The 19,620-nt window shown below is 43.1% G+C and overlaps 1 protein-coding gene across 5 annotated transcripts in view; it reads right to left on the bottom strand.

Annotated features, from left to right (window-relative positions):
* Positions 1–19,620, bottom strand: part of LOC144595231 (centrosomal P4.1-associated protein-like) — a 53,935-nt gene that overhangs the window by 16,811 nt on the left and 17,504 nt on the right. For 3 of the 5 annotated variants that reach the window (XM_078402460.1, XM_078402459.1, XM_078402461.1), the window contains exons 4-10: positions 18,373–18,471; positions 14,698–14,796; positions 13,253–13,418; positions 12,885–13,005; positions 9,996–11,598; positions 2,242–2,374; positions 747–912 (exon numbers count right to left, since the gene is read on the bottom strand). In XM_078402460.1, the coding sequence (XP_078258586.1) occupies positions 747–912; positions 2,242–2,374; positions 9,996–11,598; positions 12,885–13,005; positions 13,253–13,418; positions 14,698–14,796; positions 18,373–18,471 (2,387 nt within the window). The remainder of the gene's footprint in view (positions 1–746; positions 913–2,241; positions 2,375–9,995; positions 11,599–12,884; positions 13,006–13,252; positions 13,419–14,697; positions 14,797–18,372; positions 18,472–19,620) is intronic. The other 2 variants (XM_078402462.1, XM_078402463.1) reach the window with 1 other exon arrangement.

Here is a 19,620-nt window from a genome sequence, read left to right as displayed (position 1 = left end):
AGCTAACATGTTGGTTAGGAAATTCCACTGGTGCTCAGGAAATGTCAAGATAAACCTGTTTAGAGCGTACTGTACTCCTCTTTACACTGCTCCTTTGTGGATAAAGTTTAATAAGTCAAGCATCCATAAACTTAAGGTTGCCTATAATGAATGCATGCGCATATTGCTTAGAAAGCCAAGGTGGTGCAGTGCAAGTGAACTGTTTTGTAGTGCAGGAGTCAATACGTTTCATGCCCTGTTGAGGAATCTCATGTTTAAATTTATATGCCGATTGAATGGTTCTCAGAATTCCATCATTGTGCTGCTGGTAAATCCTGGTTTCAGTGCCGTGAGATACCTGTCACCTATGTGGAAACATTGGTATTGTTGCCTTTTCTAATTTAATTTAATTTTATATGTATATACTGTGTACTGTATGTGTATTCTAATGGACCATGTGTCTGCTTAATAAAATTTAATAATAATAATATAGATTTCTGCTTGCTTTCCAGTTCATCCTTATTTTGACATCAACCGTATAATTGTAAAATGTACACTTTTTCCTACCATGTATGGTCATTTTCAACAATTTTTGTTCTTGGTTTATGGGTGATATTTTTGCAGGACATGCTATCTTTCCAACATGGCAATGTACTGTGTATAGTAAGTACAAATACACTTATGCTATTATTTTGAAAAGTGTATTAGCATTTGGAAAAAAAGAGGGGCGGGGGCAGTGGGTTCAAATGCCAAAAGAAATACATCACCTTTATCTCTTCTCTTTCCTTTTTGTCAGGAATAGCTCTTGCGGCAGCAGCGTACTTTTCAAAAACCATTCGCTCCTTTTGTATTCGTTTTAATTCTTCTTTTTTGTATTCTTCCAACTGAGTCAGCTCCTCAGCTTTTTTACGTTCAAAGTCTGCAATTTCTTTCCTACAAATTAAATGATATCTTTAGCAATTCCTTTGTCTTCAACATTACATGTAACAACCTTCAAAATTGATAAGCACAGTAACTTCAGAGACATTAGTCAATCCAATCTGTCTCTGAACATTGTTGCCAATTAGTTAGCCATATTAAGCCATTTAAAATCTGGATCACGATAGAATTTAATTCTAGAAGATTTCAGTAGAAAGCAGATTCCTAGAAAGCAAAACAAATTTAAGTTAAAAATTATTAAATATATAAAAGCTACTTATTCAAGCCATGGCTAATAATATATAAAATAACAAATATAGGTGGCAAAGATGACAAAATAAAATTACATCAGAATGAATAGATTTTTAAAAAATCTGATGGAAAAGACAGGAAGTGCAAAATAACGTGTTCTCCTGAAGATCAGTCCCGATCCGAAACGTTACCTATCCATGTTCTCCTGAGATGCCGCCTGACCTGCTAAGTTACTCCAGCACTGTACCTTTTATCTGTAAACCTGCATCTGCAGTTCCTTATTTCTACGTTTGTCCATAATGCCAGTTGGACACAAGGCGATTGACCAATTATTAATGCGACAACTATTCGCAATAAGCATACTCAATTGGTTGTAACAAGATTTCAATTGGAAATTAGACTTGCTCAGAATTTAATAAATTAAAGACAGTTCCAATTGGAATTGTTAAAGCTAATCAGAAAGACTTAAACTTGTAGTTTTTCTAGATGTTTGCAGCAACTGAGCCGTTTCAAAAGTGAAGTACCCTCACAAAAACATGAACAAAAACAAGGTGATATGCCAATGGTATAAATATTAAAATCACTTCAAAAAGACTAAAATGAGTAGTTAATCAGCCTGCCTTCGGCATCAGTAAATACTTCATACTGATTATTTCATACTTTTTTTTTTAGGCGGTTCCTGGTTCCAAGAATTCAGCAAAATGTTCCCTGCAAAATAATGCATATTTAACACATCATTCCTGATTTTTTTGACTTGCCTTCAAATATTTTGAAAATTTTCATTTGCAGGAAATGAAAATAACAGTGTTCAGATTTCAAGGGGCTGTAATTGTTGCATCCCTGTTTTAAAAGGAAAATACCAGACAGGGAATGACGTATTAAAAACACTGAAGATCTACTAGCAAAATTCTACAAAAGATAAGTAAGCGAAAACTATAACTTATGTCAAATAGTGCTCTGTGTTGTATGATGTGCATGCAGACTTGTGTTATTATATCAACTTTTGATATGACGTAGCAAAAGATCATTACTTCGGCAAAGGACAAGAAAACAGTCAAAATGCCTTCTACTGAAAAGAACAAGTGCACTTACCTAAGGTCCATCATTGCTTTCTCTTTATCATCCCGGAGTTTAGCCAGTGAAGTATTTTCTGCTCGAAACTGGTTAATTTCAAATTCCAATTCTAATAGTTTCTCCTGCATCAACTTGGACTGAATACCACTACCTAGTAAACAATACAATGTGTGTAACATTTTGTTTTATTTGATGTTTAATTTGTTTTAAACTCTCTTCCATGCTGCTACAGACATAATTCATGATTGAAAATATGGAAGAGAATAAATTTCCGCTGTGACTCTAATGCATGTAAAACATTAAATCATGCATACATTTCCTTGATGCTAAATTAATGTTGTGTAATCTCAACACTATTAAACAGTAAATATTTTAAAAATAAGTCAATTTTCTCTTTTGTGACTGGTTCAGCTATATGTTGCTACTCTTATCTCACCAGACAGCACTTTCCCAATCCTCAGGTACTTTGTCTCCTCGACCATCATTATTTAAGAGAATCCCCACAAAGTATCATAACAAATTCCTCATCCATTTAAAAAAAAACAAAAAAACATAACTCTGTTCAGTAAAACTCAAATCTGTTCATCTCAATAAACTCAAATTTGTTCATCTCAATAAACTAAAACACCTCATAAGATTCAATTTTGACCGAGAATAAGTGTAAAATAGATGTGCACTTCCCAGCTGTTTTCTCTGGCTTAGAATGACGTGCTGACTCAAACAGCAAATGGGATCCTTTATTTTGATGTTGAACTCTCCCTGTATAACATACATAAGTTCATAATTGAAAGGAGCAAAGTTAGGCTATTCAGCCCATCAAGTCTACTCTGCCATTCAATCATGGCTGATCTATCCCTCCTAAACCCATTCTCCTGCCATCTCCCCATAACCCCTGACACCCATACCAGTTCTCTGAATGCATTCAAGAGAGAGCTAGATAGAGCTCTTAAGGATAGCGGAGTCAGGGGGTATGGGGAGAAGGCAGGAACAGGGTACTGATTGAGAATGATCAGCCATGAGCACATTGAATGGGTGGTGCTGGCTCGAGGGGCCGAATTACCTACTCCTGCACCTATTGCCCATTGGACTCTCCCACTAGTGCAAACATCCTCTCCACATTCACTCTATCCAGATCTTTCACTATTCGGTAAGTTTCAATGAGGTTAGGTCCCCCTTCATCCTTCTAAACAACAGCGAGGGTCAATGCCGTCAAACACTCATCATATATTAACCCATTCATTCCTGGGATTATTCTCATAAACCTCCTCTGGACCCTCTCCAGCGTCAGCACATCCTTCCTCAGATTTGGGGCCCAAAATTGCTTACAATACTTCAAATGCGGCCTGACCAGCCCCTTATAGAGCCTCAGCATTACATTCCTGTTTTTGTATTCTAGTCCTCTTGAAATAAATGTGTTTAGCTTGTGTTTAGCTTCTATACTACTGATTCGACTTGCATATTAACTTTTTGGGAAGCCTGCACCATCACTCCCAACTCCCCATTTAGAAAATAGTCTATGCCTTTGTTCCTACTACCAAAATGCACGACTCCACACTTTGCCATGCTGTTTTCCATTTGTCACTTCTCTGCCCATTCTCCCAGGCGGGGGACCAGCATTCTGGCAGGCAGGTTTGCCACTGCTACACAGGTGGGTTTAAACTAAATAGTGGGGGGGGGGGGGGGGGAGACAAATCTCTGTGGTATCTCAGCTGCATGGAGGCAGAGAGGAGAGCTTTTCAGTGGGTAGTCTACAGAGCTCAGAAGATTATCGGGACACAGCTACCAGCCTTGGAGGGCATCTACAATACACGATGCCTCAGGAAAGCCACCAGCATTCATAAAGACTCGTCACACCCTTGCAATAGTCTGTTCGAACTTCTACCATCCGGCAGACGTTACAAGGCCTTCTACGCCCGCACCTCCAGACTTAGGAACAGCTTCATCCCCAGAGCTATAGCTGCTCTGAACCTGCTGAGTGCCCCCCCCATGAACTGTCTCCTTTGGATGGTCACGTCGCACATCGACCCGGCACAGACCTATTTGCACTTTATACTGTTTTAACTGTTTCTAATTTTGTTTCTCTGGGTTGTCTAAATTTCTGCTGATTAGCTAATTAATTTATTGCACCGAATGGAAGTCGCATTCCCAATCTCGTTGTACCCCTGTACAATGACAATAAAGATATATTGTGTTGTATTGTATAATTGGAAATACAAGGATGGAGTTAAAAAGAGAGTGGAGGAAAAGTTAAGTAAGGCACCAGAATTAACATGAACAGAAAGATCACGAAGGGATAGGAGAGTATGGCCAAGTGAAATTGGACTCGATGTGAAAGGTCAGGTGAGTAATAGATTAAAAGTATTTTATATGAATGCGCAAAGTACAAGAAGTAAAGTGGATGAGCTTGAGGTTCAGTTAGAGATTGGTAGATATGACATTGTGGGGATCACAGAGACATGGCTGTCGGAGGATCAGAGTTGGGAACTGAATATTCAGGGTTATACGTCCTATAGAAAGGACAGGCTGGTGGGCAGAGGAGGTAGGGTAGCTCTGTTGGTGAAATTCAGTCCCTTGCGAAGGGTGACATTGAGGAATTGTAAAGGGAAGAGGACACTAATCAGAGTTATCTACAGGCCCCCAAACAGTAGCCTGGATATAGGATGCAACTTGCAGCAGGAGTTAAAATTAAAACAAAGGTAATGCCATTCTGGTTATGGGAGATTTCAATATGCAGGTAGACTGGGAAAATCAGATTGGTTATGGACCCCAAGAAAGGGAGTTTGTAGAGTGCCTCCGAGATGGATTCTTAGAGCAGCTTGTATTGGAGAAACAGGTGAAATTATTATGGGGAACAAGGAAATGGCAGAAGAGTTGAACAGATACTTTGGTTCTGTCTTCACTAGGGAAGACACAATCTCTCAGATGTAGTAGAGGACAGAGAATCTAAGGAGACAGAGGAACGGAAAGAAATTAGCATTAGGCGAGAAATAGTATTGGGTAGACTGATGGCTGATAAATCCCCAGGGCCTGATGGTCTACATCCCAGGGTACTCAAGGAGGTGGCTCTCAAAATCGTTGATGCATTGGTGATCATTTTCCAATGTTCTATAGATTTAGGATCAGTTCCTGTGAATCGGAGGGTAGCTAATGTTACCCCACTTTTCAACAAAGGAGCGAGAGAGAAAACAGACAAGTTGAGTGAGTGGGCAGATGCATGGCAGATGCAGTATAATGTAGATAAATGTGAGGTTATCCACTTTGGCAGCAAGAACAAGGTGTCAGATTAGGAAAAAGTGAAGTGCATCAAGACATGGGTGACCATGTACACCAGTCACTGAAAGTAAACATGCAGGTACAGCAGGCAGTGAAGAAAGCCAAGGGCATTTTGGCCTTCATAACAAGAGGATTTGAGTATAGGAATAAAGAGGTCCTTCTGCAGTTGTACAGGGCCCTGGTGAGACCCACATCTGGAGCATTGTGTGCAGTTTTGGTCTCCTAATTTGAGGAAGGACATCCTTGCTATTGAGGGAGTGCAGCGTAGGTTCACAAGGTTAATCTCCAGGATGGCAGGACCATCATATGAGGAAAGATTGGAAAGACTGGGCTTTTATTCACTGGAATTTGGAAGGGTGAGAAGGGATCTTAATAGTAGAAACATATAAAATTATAAAAGGACCAGACAAGCTAGATGCAGGAAAAATGTTCCCAATGTTGTGGGAGTCCAGAACCAGGGGGCACAGTCTGAGAATAAAGGGGAGGCCATTTAAAACTGAGATGAGGACAAACTTTTTCACCCAGAGTTGTGAATTTATGGAATTCTCTGCCACGGAAGGTAGTGGAGGCCAATTCACTGGATTAAATTAAAAGAGTTAGATAGAGCTTTTGGGGCTAGCGGAATCAAGTGATATGGGGAGAAGAGTTACTAATTGTGGATGATCAGCCATGATCACAATGAATGGCGTTGCTGGCTCGAAGGCCTGAATGGCCTCCTCCTGCACCTATTTTCTATGTTTCTATGTCCAAGTCCTTCTACAGAGTCCCTGCTTTCTCTACACTACCTGCCCCTCCACCTATCTTTGTATCATCTGCAAACTGGGCCAATGAGGCCTTCAATCACCTCATCCAAATCATTAATATACAACGCAAAGAGTATCGGCCCCAGCACCGACCTCTGCAGAATTCCACTAGTCAATGACAGCCAACCAGAAAAAGCTCCCTTTATTGCCAATCTTTGCCTTCTGCCATCCAGCCAACCTGATATCCATGCTAGCATCTTCCCTTTGATACCAGTGATGGAATAGAACAACATAAGTAATAGGCCTTCCAGCCCATTATGTCTGCTCTGTCATTTAATCAGATCATGGCTGATTTTTAACCTCCGATCCTCTTTCATATATATCAACCCTAACTCTCACAAACCTCTTTATATTCAAAATACATCAATTTTGAATGTAGTAAGAAGGAACTCAAGAGATGAAGAAATTATCCATCTCTGTCTTGAATGGTTGAACTCCTCCTAATTGAAGCTTTCTCAGCTGGAGAAAATATCCCTGCATCTAGTCTATCTAACCTTTGCTGCTCAGACTTGAACCCCAGTTTCCAGTTCCACTCATTTGACCTATCATTTCCAGAGATTTTCCAAGCTGCCTTCTGCAAAAATAACACAAAATACTTAATTTCTTTGGTATTTTCTAATTCTGCAACATAGTCATACAACATGGAAACATGCCCTTCAGCCCAACTTGACCTTGCTGACCCATCTATGCAAGTCCGACCTGCCCACATTTGGCCCATAATCCTTTCCTATCCATGTACCTGTCTTTTAAACGTTGTTTTGTATCTGCCTCAACTACCTCCTCTGGCAACTCATTCCATATACTCATCCCACACATCCATCCGCTGTGTGTAAAAGATGTCCCTCAGGTTCTTATTAAATCTTTTCCCTCTTATGTTAAACCTGTCTGATGTTTCTTGATTCTGGGCAAAAGACTGCATTCACCCTATCTATTCCCCTCACGATTTTATACATCTCTAAGATCACTCCACAGCCTGTGCTCCAAGGAATAAAGTCCTAGCCTGCCCTACCTCTCCCTATAGCTCAGGCGCTCACGTTCTGGCAACGTCTTCATAAATCTTCTTTGCACCTTTCCAGCTTAACAACATCCTTCCCATAAGCAGGGTGACCAAAATTGTACACTACAATATACCACAGGCGGCCTCACCAATATCTTGCACAACTGTAACATGATTATTCCTCAGTATATAAATTGGCCATATTAGCATCTGCTAATTTTTTTTGTGCATGTCTAGACATTTTACATCAAAAATGACAGTAATGCTTTTCATTACCTCAGGCCATTTTAACTAAACTTGGGACATTTTCCCAGTCCTCAGGCTTCCATCCTCATTCTGCTTGTTTTGTAATTGGACATTAAAATGATTTTAGTTTGAAAGGCTGGATGACAGGCCACTTACTACTTGTCAACAATGCTCTTTCATTCAGAGTACAGTGCCCTCCATAATGTTTGGGACCAAGACCCATCATTTATTTATTTGCCTCTGTACTCCACGATTTGAGATTTGTAGTAGAAAAAATTACTTGTGGTTAAAGTGCACATTGTCAGATTTTATTAAAGGCCATTTTTATACATTTTGGTTTCACCATGTAGAAATTACAGCTGTGTTTATACACCAATCAGCCAAAACATTAAGACCACTGACAGGCGAAGTGAATAACATTGATTATCTTGTTACAATGGAACCCGTCAATGGGTGGGATACCTTAGTTAGCAAGTGAACAGTCAGTTCTTGAAGTTGATGTGTTGGATGCAGGAGAAATGGGCAGGAGTAAAGACCTGACGACTTTGACAAGGGCCAAATTGTTATGGCCAGACGACTGGGTCAGAACATCTCTGAAACGGCAAGGCTTGTGGGGTGCTCCCGGTCAGCAGTGGTGTGTACCTACCGACAGTGGTCCGATGAGGGGCAAACCACTAACCAGCGACAGGGTGTTGGGTGCCCAAGGCTCATCATTGCGCAAGGGCAACAAAGGTTATCCCGTCTGATGTGAACCAACAGAAGGTCTACTGTGGCATAAGTTACAGAAAATTTTAAAGGTGGTCACAGGAGGAATGTGTCACAACACACAGTGCATCGCACCCTGCTGCGAATGGGGCTGCACACAGAGAACCAACAGCATATTAGGCAGGTGGTCATAACGTTTTGGCTGATCGGTGTATAAACACAGCCGTGCCTAGTCCCCCCCATTTCAGGGCACCATAATATTCGGGACACATGGCTTCACAGGCGTTTGTAATTACTCAGGTGTGTTTAATTGCCTTCTTAATGCAGGTATAAGAGAGCTCTCTGCACCTAGTCTTTCCTCCAGTCTTTCCATCACCTTTGGAAACTTTTATTGCTGTTTATCAACACGAGGACCAAAGTTGTGGTAATGAAAGTCAAAGAAGCCATTATGAGACTGACAAACAAGAATAAAACTGTTGGAGACATCAGCCAAACCTTAGGCTAACCAAAATCAACTGTTTGGAACATCATTAAGAAGAAAGACAGCACTAATCGCAAAAGGACTGGCAGGCCAAGGAAGACCTCCACAACTGATGACAGAAGAATTCTCTCTATAATAAAGAAAAATCCCCAAACACCTGTCCCACGGATCAGAAACACTCTTCAGGAGTGGATTTGTCGATAACCACTGTCCGCAGACTTCATGAACAGAAATACAGAGGCTATACAGAGAAATAGAGAAATACAGAAAATACACTGCGATACAAACCACTGGTTAGCCGCAAAAATGGGATGGCATGGTTAGTTTACCAAGAGGTACTTAAAAGAGCAAACATAATTCTGGAAAAAGGCCTTGTGGACAGATGAGACGATGATTAACTTATATTAGAGTGATGGCAAGAGCAAAGAGAGAGAAGGAACTGCCCAAGATCCGAAGCATACCACCTCATCTGTGAAACACTGGCTGCAGAAGGTACTGGCTCACTTATCTTCATTGATGATACAACTGCTGATGGTAGTAGCATAATGAATTCTGAAGTGTTATAGACATATCCCATCTGCTCAAGTTCAAACAAATGCCTCAAAACTCATTGGCTGGCAGTTCATTCTACAGCAAGACAATGATCCCAAACATACTGCTAAAGCAACAAAGGAGTTTTTCAAAGCTAAAAAATAGTCAATTCTTGAGTGCCGAGTCAATCACCCAATCTGAACCCAATTTAGCATGCCTTTTATATGCTGAAGAGAAAACTGAAGAGTACTAGCCCCCAAAACAAGCATAAGCTAAAGATGGGTGCAATACAGACCTAGCAGAGCATCACCAGAGAAGACACCCAGCAACTGGTGATGTCCATGAATCGCAGACTTCAAGCAGTCATTGCAACCAATCATTGTAGAGAAAAGGCAAAGTTCAATTACAGGTGAAGCCTTTTTAATTTACAATCAATTTGAAATTAATGATTTATCATTCAGCTTTAAATTTCCATTCCATTCTACTCTATATCATGGACTGATGGACTGACCACATCCTGAATTAGTACATATAAAGTTCAAGACAAAAACAAAAGTTTTTTAAAAATATACCAAAAGGGCTTTGAAGGAGATGTTACATTTAAACACAGTGGCTGTTAGGAAATTGTTTTTCATTCATGTCTTGACATGACTTAACCAATTCTTCTCTCGATCTGAGATGCCTGAAGGATGCTAAATAACTTTTATATCAAAATGAAAAATGATGTGAACTATACCTGATGGTTTGTCATTCACGGTTTTAGATTTCTGTTTCAGCCCTTGAAGAGACTCAGGCTTTGACTTGGGTTTCAGTGAAGGAAATAATCTTGTGATTAGATCTGATGTAGGAGGGGATTCTCCAATTTTGTTCAAATATTTTTCACACTCAATCTCTTTTTTAGCAGAAGCAATTTTTCTTCTCAGAACTTTGTCCTCAGTAACTTTACTGGAAGAGAAACTTTGAGTTGCTAATACAGAATTATGGACAGGCACTGCTGAGCTATCTTCGACTTTAATGAATTCAGTTTCATCTTGATCAGTCCATGTTTGGTCATCATCAAACTCAACCTTTTCTTGATGCAAAGATGTGCTGCTTTTGCATTCAGTATGAAAGAGAGAAGAATCTGCTTTATGGCTCAACCCAAGTTTATTTTTTTCTATCACAGTTAACATTTCAACATCATCGTCACCATCATCAGATGACAAGTCAAGATCTGTGTCCATATTCTTGTCTTTGTTGAAACTGTCCGTTGGTTGTTTTCCACACACAGATTTAGGATCATCTTCTTTCTCACTACTACAGATCACTGACCGCTCATTTGTCAGTGTATAATCAAGATCTCCATCCGAATCTGAAGTGGTATCACAAATAGCATACTGATATTCTTGGGAATCACTTTTAACATTTTGAATCACTGCTTCATTGCTGACCGGTGGATCAAAAATACTTTTGCACTTTGTCTCTAATACAACACAATTTTCCTTATCCCTATCATCCATATTTCTGGTGTGCATTGTATCACGTGAACTTTCAAGCATTTTATGATGTTGAACAGATTTTATTGGAGTGGAGGACAACCTGCGATCTTTGTTGTATTGCCAATCATTGTGTACCATTTTTAACACAAAAGAAGAATTACTGGAGAAGGAAAGTTCTTCAGCTGCCTGCTCCAAAAACTCAAACTCATTCAATTCAACAATTTCTTTCGCATTGTCCTTGTTCCAGTTCTCCATCTTTTTCTGAAATGATCGCTCAAATGAATTCTCAAGTCCATTTTTAGCTCTTTCAGTTGGGCAAGTGGGAAGTATATTTTCTGCACTTTTTTGCAATCTCTCAGCTTTATGCACTGATGTTAGTTTCTCCAGAGATTTACTGCCTTGTCCAATTTGTTTTGTCATTATTTGTTCATACTCCTGAACCACATTTATACAACCTGTTTGGTGGACATTTTGAACATGATCTTCTGATGCATGTATTATTTCATCTGCCTGCAGAGGTGACTGGAAGACATCATCTTCATTACAATTTCCTGAGACAGCTACTTTTTTAACACACAGTGCAGAGTAGATCTTTCCTTTTCCAAATGCCTTTGGTTTGTTGCCAATCCTGGTTGAGACAGTATTATGTCTTTCCTTGTTTAAAAGTGTCAATTTCCTCAGCATCGGTTGACAAGTTGTCTTCTTTAAACTTACAAAATCCTGGTCGGTTTGGTTTTCTTCCTTATCGGGTTTGACAGTTGCTCCATTACTTGACTTGATTTTTGAAAATCTTGCTAGCCCTTCACCTCGCTTCAAAAACTTCTTTTTGTTGCATTTATCCTCAGAGAATTCTGGAAGTAACTATGATAAGAAGACATTTTAGACAACTATGATTAAGAAGTTAATGACTACCTAAAGAACTAATGCCCCCGCCCCCCAAAGTTCAGTTTGCTGATTGTAACAATTGCCTGAAAATAGATGATTGCCAGGGCACAAATTACATTTCTAAATCTTTCCTAAAATGTGGGAAGGCATTTCCAAAGTGATTTGCATTAAATAGAAAAAGTAAACATTGGGCCAGAATTCACAGAAGAGCATTCTGCAACATGCCTTACAGTTTGTAAAACATTTGGCACTAAAGTAGCTGGAAATTGGAGCCAATGAAGTGTTGGGTCCAAGCAACTCTTCCACCAAATTAATATTTCAAATAGTGAAAAGGAACAAGAAATAAATTTAATCTATTACCAGCCAGGCTTTGTCCTGCCCTCCTCTCTTCCAGTTTTCTTCCTCCCCTCCCCCCCCCCTTTCAAATAGTCTGAAGGGTCCCGACCCAAAACGTCACCGATCCATGTTCTCCAGAGATGCTGCCTGTCCCACTGAGTTACTCCAGTACTTGGTGTCTTTTTTTAATGAAGAACTCAAATCTTGATTCAGAAGGAGTCAGACATATAACAAAGAGGCACATATGAGTTTCCCAACATTTAGAGTTTAAGGCTTCATATGGTAACAAGCAAAGTTGAATGAAAGCAATTGTGCCCATAGTCAATCAAGCTTAGTAATCAGTTACTTGTAACCATGCTCAGTCATTTTCTGGGGAAGTTACTCCACTATCATGGAGGCAGGGTGGCGCAGCGAATGCAACGCCGGAGACTCGGGTTCGATCCTGACTACGGGCGCCGTTTGTGCGAAGTTTGTACGTTCTCCCCGTGACCTGCGTGGGTTTTCTCCGAGATCTTCGGTTTCCTCCCACACTCCAAAGGCGTACAGGTTTGTAGGTTAATTGACTGGGTAAATGTAAAAATTGTCCCTAGTGTGTGCAGGATAGTGTTAATGTGCGGGGATCGCTGGGCGGCGCGGACTCGGTGGGCCGAAGGGCCTGTTTCCGCGCTGTATCTCTAAATCTAAAAATAATTGAAAAGTTCCTCTGGCACCTGTTTCTTTAATTCTTTAAATTGTTTCCCAAGTTAATTACCTTAATTTACAGTACAATACAGTAAAGCACATCATTAAATGATCTTCTTTACCAATACCATTTTATTGAATTCTGATAATTCAGTAGAATACACCTGAGGTATAATATTTATTTGTTTCTGCTGTGACATTAAATCGAAAATAGTACATCTAGATTTACTGTTCCAAACACAAACCGGTAATTGCTTCAGTTCAAGTTGTTGTTGTTGTTGCAGTCTCCGTTCTTCCATTTTCATCTGCTTCTCCAGGAACTCTTCAAAAGTTTCTTTTCCTCCATTGACTCCAGGCTTGATTGGTCTATCGGGGAGAGATAATATCTGTAGAACTGTTGTATTTCCAAAAATGGAAAAATTCATAATCTGGAAAGGTTATATGTCTGCTTATAAAATACTGAAAATAGTTTAATTATACTGCATCAAATATGCACAACTACCTTAATATGTTTTAATTACGTGACAAATTAAGCCTTGGGTCAACAGTTTATTAGTATAACAAAATAGGCTTTCATTTGAAACTTGATATGTTTTCCTAACTGTTTATTTACCTTTCTTCTAGAGTGTTAAAGGGTGGCGGATCATCAGAATAAGCTTTTCCAGATTGACTTTGAACTGATGTTCCACTTTTAGAATCCTTATTATTCTGATGTTTATTAAAAGGTTCTCTTGAAGATGTTGATTCAGAACTTTCTTCACTGTGAACTTCAATCTCACCTTTAAAAAAATTACAGGAATGCATATATCTGTGATTAAACACGTTATTTTTTGTAGCCATTATACTCTGAAATACAGAGCTATCTTCATTAGAAACATTTATTAACCAACTGAAAGTGAGCGCCAACTGAAATTAATTCCAAGGGTGCAAGAAATATGGATTTGTATTACAAATGTCAAATTATTTTGTAAAATAATGAATTTTAAATCTGCAATATTCCTAGATGCAAGAGTAGATATAATTAAGAATATTGCAGTTATTTTCAGTTCTATAATATAAATACAAAACTTTCATTACCTCAACACTAAAGAGATACACAGGCATGTGAGTGAAGTAAACAAAAAAGAGGAAAAGAGCCGAGCGCTTGGGCGAGGAGTGCAGTGGGGGGTAAATAAATTTACACACCAAATTACCCGTTTCAAGCCTCTTTTAGTGCATTTCAAAGTAAAAACGGACATTACAAAATAATGTGAATATGTCACTTTACTAATAACATTTTGAAGTAAATTCGCACATTAATTGATAATCAGCCCAGAAAGGTGGTAAAATTGGCTTTTCTGCTTGGTTTTATATTTTAACCCCGTCTTAAATAATTTAGTTATATAATCTTGCACTTAAATTTAATATTTACTCATTAGAGTTCCATCACTGATTTTCTGGCACTCTTGGTTCTAGAGCTTTGCTGGTTTATCAAGCCGGCCAAGAAAGCCGGCTATGGGGATAGATGTGCTGGCTCCAGCTGGACTGGAGTTCCAGAGCCCCGGCCGCAGGTTGTCCAGCCTAGGTATCGCATTTCCGGGGAGACTTCCAGGGCGGGGGGATTTCTCGTGGAACCCCTAGTGACATCTAGCGGCCGAATTGACAAATTGGCCATGGAAGTCCAGATGAGGTCGAGATTGTCTGCCTTACCCAGCCTAGGTGCCACATTTTCAGGGAAACTTCCAGGGTGCGGGGGATTTCTCGGGGAACCCCTAGCGACCTTTAGCGGAACCCTAGTGTTCATTACAAGTCTATACATCACTTGATCTATAAAAAGTTTCTTTTCTTTTTTCTCCGATCCGATTTCTCCGTTAGTAAACACGATTTTGGCAAAGTGAAAAACGTGGAAATCATGCAAAAAGCATGAAAAATGGATTTTAAAAACACGGAAATCCGCTGAAAATTCACATGCCTGGGTATTACATTTTCTTTTCTAAAGATTTATGACAACATTAATTTCTTAGTGCAATGTGTTATTTATACCCAACCTCGATGTTAATGCATGCTATGTTTGCTTACCCTCAGGAAAAGCATTCTCTTGTGCCGTATGTGCTTTTTGTTGCAGGACAACCTTTAATGGAATTTTGTTTTCAATATCATCCAAGCTACTTAAAGTCTCTGGAAAATAAAAAGAGCAAGACGCTCACATATTTACAAGTTTAAAAAAATCATTCTGTTTCAAAATAGCACCGGAGAACAAATTTGAAATGTAACATTTTTTGCCTTTATTTTTTGAATCCACTCTTGATGTGATTGAAAATAGGAAAATATAAATAATTCACTACACTGGTGATCTTGAAAGATTGAATTTTGAAACATACAATTTAAGTGTCTTAAGTCTAGACACCAAAAGGAATAGACAATAGACAATAGGTGCAGGAGTAGGCCATTCAGCCCTTCGAGCCAGCACCGCCATTCAATGCGATCATGGCTGATCACTCTCAATCAGTACCCCGTTCCTGCCTTCTCCCCATACCCCCTCACTCCGCTATCCTTAAGAGCTCTATCCAGCTCGCTCTTGAAAGCATCCAACGAACTGGCCTCCACTGCCTTCTGAGGCAGAGAATTCCACACCTTCACCACTCTCTGACTGAAAAAGTTCTTCCTCATCTCCGTTCTAAATGGCCTACCCCTTATTCTTAAACTGTGGCCCCTTGTTCTGGACTCCCCCAACATTGGGAACATGTTTCCTGCCTCTAATGTGTCCAATCCCCTAATTATCTTATATGTTTCAATAAGATCCCCCCTCATCCTTCTAAATTCCAGTGTATACAAGCCCAATCGCTCCAGCCTTTCAACATACGACAGTCCCGCCATTCCGGGAATTAACCTAGTGAACCTACGCTGCACGCCCTCCATAGCAAGAATATCCTTCCTCAAATTTGGAGACCAAAACTGCACACAGTACTCCAGGTGCGGTCTCACCAGGGCCCGGTACAACTGCAGAAGGACCTCTTTGCTCCTATACTCAACTCCTCTTGTTACGAAGGCCAACATTCCATTGGCTTTCTTCACTGCCTGCTGTACCTGCATGCTTCCTTTCATTGACTGATGCACTAGGACACCCAGATCTCGTTGAACTCCCCCCTCCTCCTAACTTGACACCATTCAGATAATAATCTGCCTTTCTATTCTTACTTCCAAAGTGAATAACCTTGGTAGTCAAGGGGATATCGTAAATGTTCATGTAATTCAAAAATCAGAACAGGTAATGAGAAAAATAATTGAGAATTTGCAATTATTTAGACAACATCTACATGACACTTGATCTCAAAACAGCTCCTCGAACGTCCATCAGGGAAAAGCTATCCTAAACTTTGCCACTTGACATGTTATTTGAATTATATATTGAAAGGACATGAATTATATTTGTTGTAGTTTCAAATTTTAAAGAAGAAAGTCAGGAATAGTTCTTGGTTTTTTAAATCCACTTGGAATGTGACTGAAAGCTGGAATATATAAATATTCAGGAATAGTTCATTGAAACTGCATTGTAATCTTTTCACCTAAAACTGAGGAATAATTTCTGGAATCATTGGTCATGTTAAACAAATTTAAATAAATTAATCTAATAAATTAGGAACTTTCTTGATTATAACTCCTTATTAGGACTGGCTTATGACTTCATTACAAAGTTCATTATTAAAGTATTCTAGACGACCCGTGGACCCGTTGGGTTCCCATTGTTACTAAAGGTTCTTTAGTAACTTGTCAGTTTCTTTGTTGAATTAAATTAGAGCGCATGTTGCAATCAAAAGCGCCTGAACAATTGGTTGGGCAGAAAGCAGCCAAAACAGTACACGATAGCACAACAATTTGAAGGAAACACGACGCGTGGACCCGTTGGGTTCCCGTTGTGACAGCCCCAATGCCGGGGGCGGGCGAAGGGGGAGAGGAAAGGGGGGGGAGGGAGCCACTCACCCAGTCCCGGGCGGCCAGCAGTAGGAGAGCGGCCACAAGGCACTGCCCCATGTTCTTCCTGCCGGCGGCCATCTTCTTTGACCTTCTTTCTGCCGCCGTGCTGCACCCACGGGAGGAAGGACAGGCGCGGGGCATTCCGAGACACATGCCGGTCCTCCTGGCGCTGCTGCGCAGGCGCGCCGCTACCGAGCCCGGTAACCGTCCCCAACTGCACATGCATGGATACTGGCCCCAGCAACACTCCCCCAACTGCGCACGCGCGGATACCCGTTACGTTCCCGTTGTGACACCAGATGAACACGGAAGTATTAGATCAAAATGGCGATGTTTATTTTATGGGGGATGTGTCCGAAACACAGCCAAAACAGTACATGAGAGCGCAACAATTTGAACGAAACTTGATACTGCATATCGCGGGGGAGTAAGGTGCCCCTAAAATTGTTGTAGTATCGTGTACCATTTTGGCTGTATTTCAGGAACATACTTCGGTACATATATACTTTTAGTAACATATAACATACTAGCAAAGCGGGCCCGTTGGGCCCATACCCCCCATTCTCTCCTCCCCCAGCCCCACTCTTAATCTCCCCACACCCCCCCTTTCCACACGACCTCCCCTTTTCCCAGTACCCCTCTTTCCCCCACCACCAAGCCCCCTCCGCACAACCCCTGTTGTCCCCCTCCCCAGTCCCCATTCTCAGACCCCCCCATTCTCTCTCCCCTAGACACACTCTTACTCTCCCCCACCACCCCCCCTTTCCCCAGCACACCCCTTTCCCCTACTCTCTCTTGCCCCCAGCACCAACCCCCCACCCCCGCTGTCCCCCTCCCCAGTCCCACTCTGCCTCCTCCCACCCCCACTCTCTCCTCCTCCCACCCTCCCCGTCGCCCCCACCGTTACTCTCCCCCACCCCCCTTTCCCTACCAGCCCCCCCCCCCGTGGTCCCGGCGAAAAGCACTTACGGATAGTGCAGGGAGGAGGAGGGAGCTGCGGAGTGCGGCCGTTACTGTGGCGTGGCCGAGCCCGGACTACTGGAGACGGATAGGGCGGCGGCGCGCTGGGTCCGTGCGATAGCGGGGAGAGGGTCTCCCGGGTGTGGGAGAGAGGAGAGAAGCAAGGGGAGAGAGGAGAGGATCGCGGGCGGAAGACTCCGCTAACGGCGTCCATGTCGTTGGTGCGAGTGAGGAGAGGCCGCGTGTGCGTGCTGACATCATACGCACAGCAGCGCCACGCTGAAAACCTTCAATAAATCAGTAGGGGGGGGGGGGGGGCAGCGCGAGCTCATCTCACAGGGGCATTGTGACGTCACACGCTGAAGACCTTGAAAAAAACGGTTAGAAATAAAATGTTTTAACTTTAAAACCTCTGTAACTTAAAAAATGTACGACCAAATTAAATTAAAATATCATTTTCCACCAGCGTTCAGCATGTCCCCCTCCCCAGTCCCACTCTGCCTCCTCCCACCCTCCCCGTTACTGTGGCATGGCCGAGCCCGGAATACTGGTGACGGATAGGGCGGCGGCGCGCTGGGCCCGGGCGATAGCGGGGACTGGAGGAGGCTGTGGGTTGAAGGGAAGGAGGGAGGAGGAGGGAGCTCCGGAGTGCGGCCGTTACTGTGGCGTGGCCGAGCCCGGACTACTGGAGAGGTTAGGGCGACGGCGCGCTGGGCCCGGATGATAGCGGGGAGAACATCTCCCTCCTGCTCGGAGTTTCCCCTGGGTGTGGGAGATTGGAGAGAGTGTGGGGAGAGAGGAGGGAAGCGAGAGGAGCACCTGATTGCGGGCGGGCGGCTCTGCTAACAGCGTCCATCTTGTTGGTGCGAGTGAAGAGAGAGTCCGTGCGTGGCGTAGATACGGATATATATACAAGATCTGAGGAAGGACACAGGCGCACACAGAGACATATAATATATATATATACTAGACCACGTGGGCCCGTTGCTCGTAGAGGGGGGACAGGGAAGGGGAGAGGGTGTGACTGAGGAGCCCTGGACCCAAAGCCTCTCCTGTATCGGTGTAGCACCCTCAACCTCCCCACTCAATGCCCCTTATCCCCCCCTTCTCCCCCCACTGACCCACTCCATCCCCCCTACCCCACCCCCACTTGCACCTGCCCTGACCCCACTCCTCCAGCCCTGCCTCCACCCCCTTCCCTCTCCCCTCACCCACCCTGCCCGCACCCCACCCACCCTGCCCGCATCCCACTCTCCCCCACCCCAACCTTCCCTCCTCCCCGCCCCCTCTCCCCCACCCCCACTTTTCCCTCCTCCCCCACTCTTCACTCCTCCCCACCCCACCCTGACCTCCTCCCCAGCCGTACTCTACCCCCACTCTCTCCTCCCCCCCGCCCCACCCCCCCATTTCCCCCCACCCCCTCTCCTCCCCACCCCCTCTCTCCTCCCCCACCCCCTCCCCCTACTCTGCCCTCTTGTCCACCTCCACTCTCCGCTGCCCCCCACCCCCTCTCCCCTTCCCTCTCCTCTCCCCCCCTCCCCCGACCCTCCCCCACCCCCTCCACCCCGACCCTCCCCCCACTCCACTCTCCCCCCACCCTTCCCCACTGTTATATATATAATAATAGATAGTTGGGCCCATTCCTCGTAGGGAGGGGGGGGGGGGGGGGGGAGAGGGTGTGACTGAGGCCACTGCCTCCCCCACCTCCCCTTTCCCCAAGACCCCCCTTTTCCCCACTCTCCCCTCCCCCCATTTTCTCCCCCACCACAACTCTCACTCTCCCCCACCTCCCCTTTCCCCACCACCGCCCTTTCCCCCCTCTCTTCCGCCACCCCCATTCTCTCCTCCCCCACCCCCCATTCTCTCCTCCCCAGCCCCACTCTTACACTCCCCCACCCCCCTTTCCCCACCACCCTCCTTTCCCCCACTCTCTTTATCCCCCATCACTAACCCCCCTCCCCCCAACCCCGCTGTCCCCTTCCCCAGACGCACTCTCCCTCCCATCCCCACTCTCTCCTCCTCCCACCCTCCCCATCCCCCCCACTCTTACTCTCCCGGAGCGGCGGA

The sequence above is a fragment of the Rhinoraja longicauda genome, chromosome 7 (genome assembly GCF_053455715.1).
Source record: "Rhinoraja longicauda isolate Sanriku21f chromosome 7, sRhiLon1.1, whole genome shotgun sequence".
In the NCBI taxonomy this organism is placed as follows: Eukaryota; Metazoa; Chordata; class Chondrichthyes; order Rajiformes; family Arhynchobatidae; genus Rhinoraja; species Rhinoraja longicauda.
The sequence above is the reverse complement of the archived record's forward strand: the minus strand, read 5'-3'. Positions and strand labels throughout refer to the sequence as shown.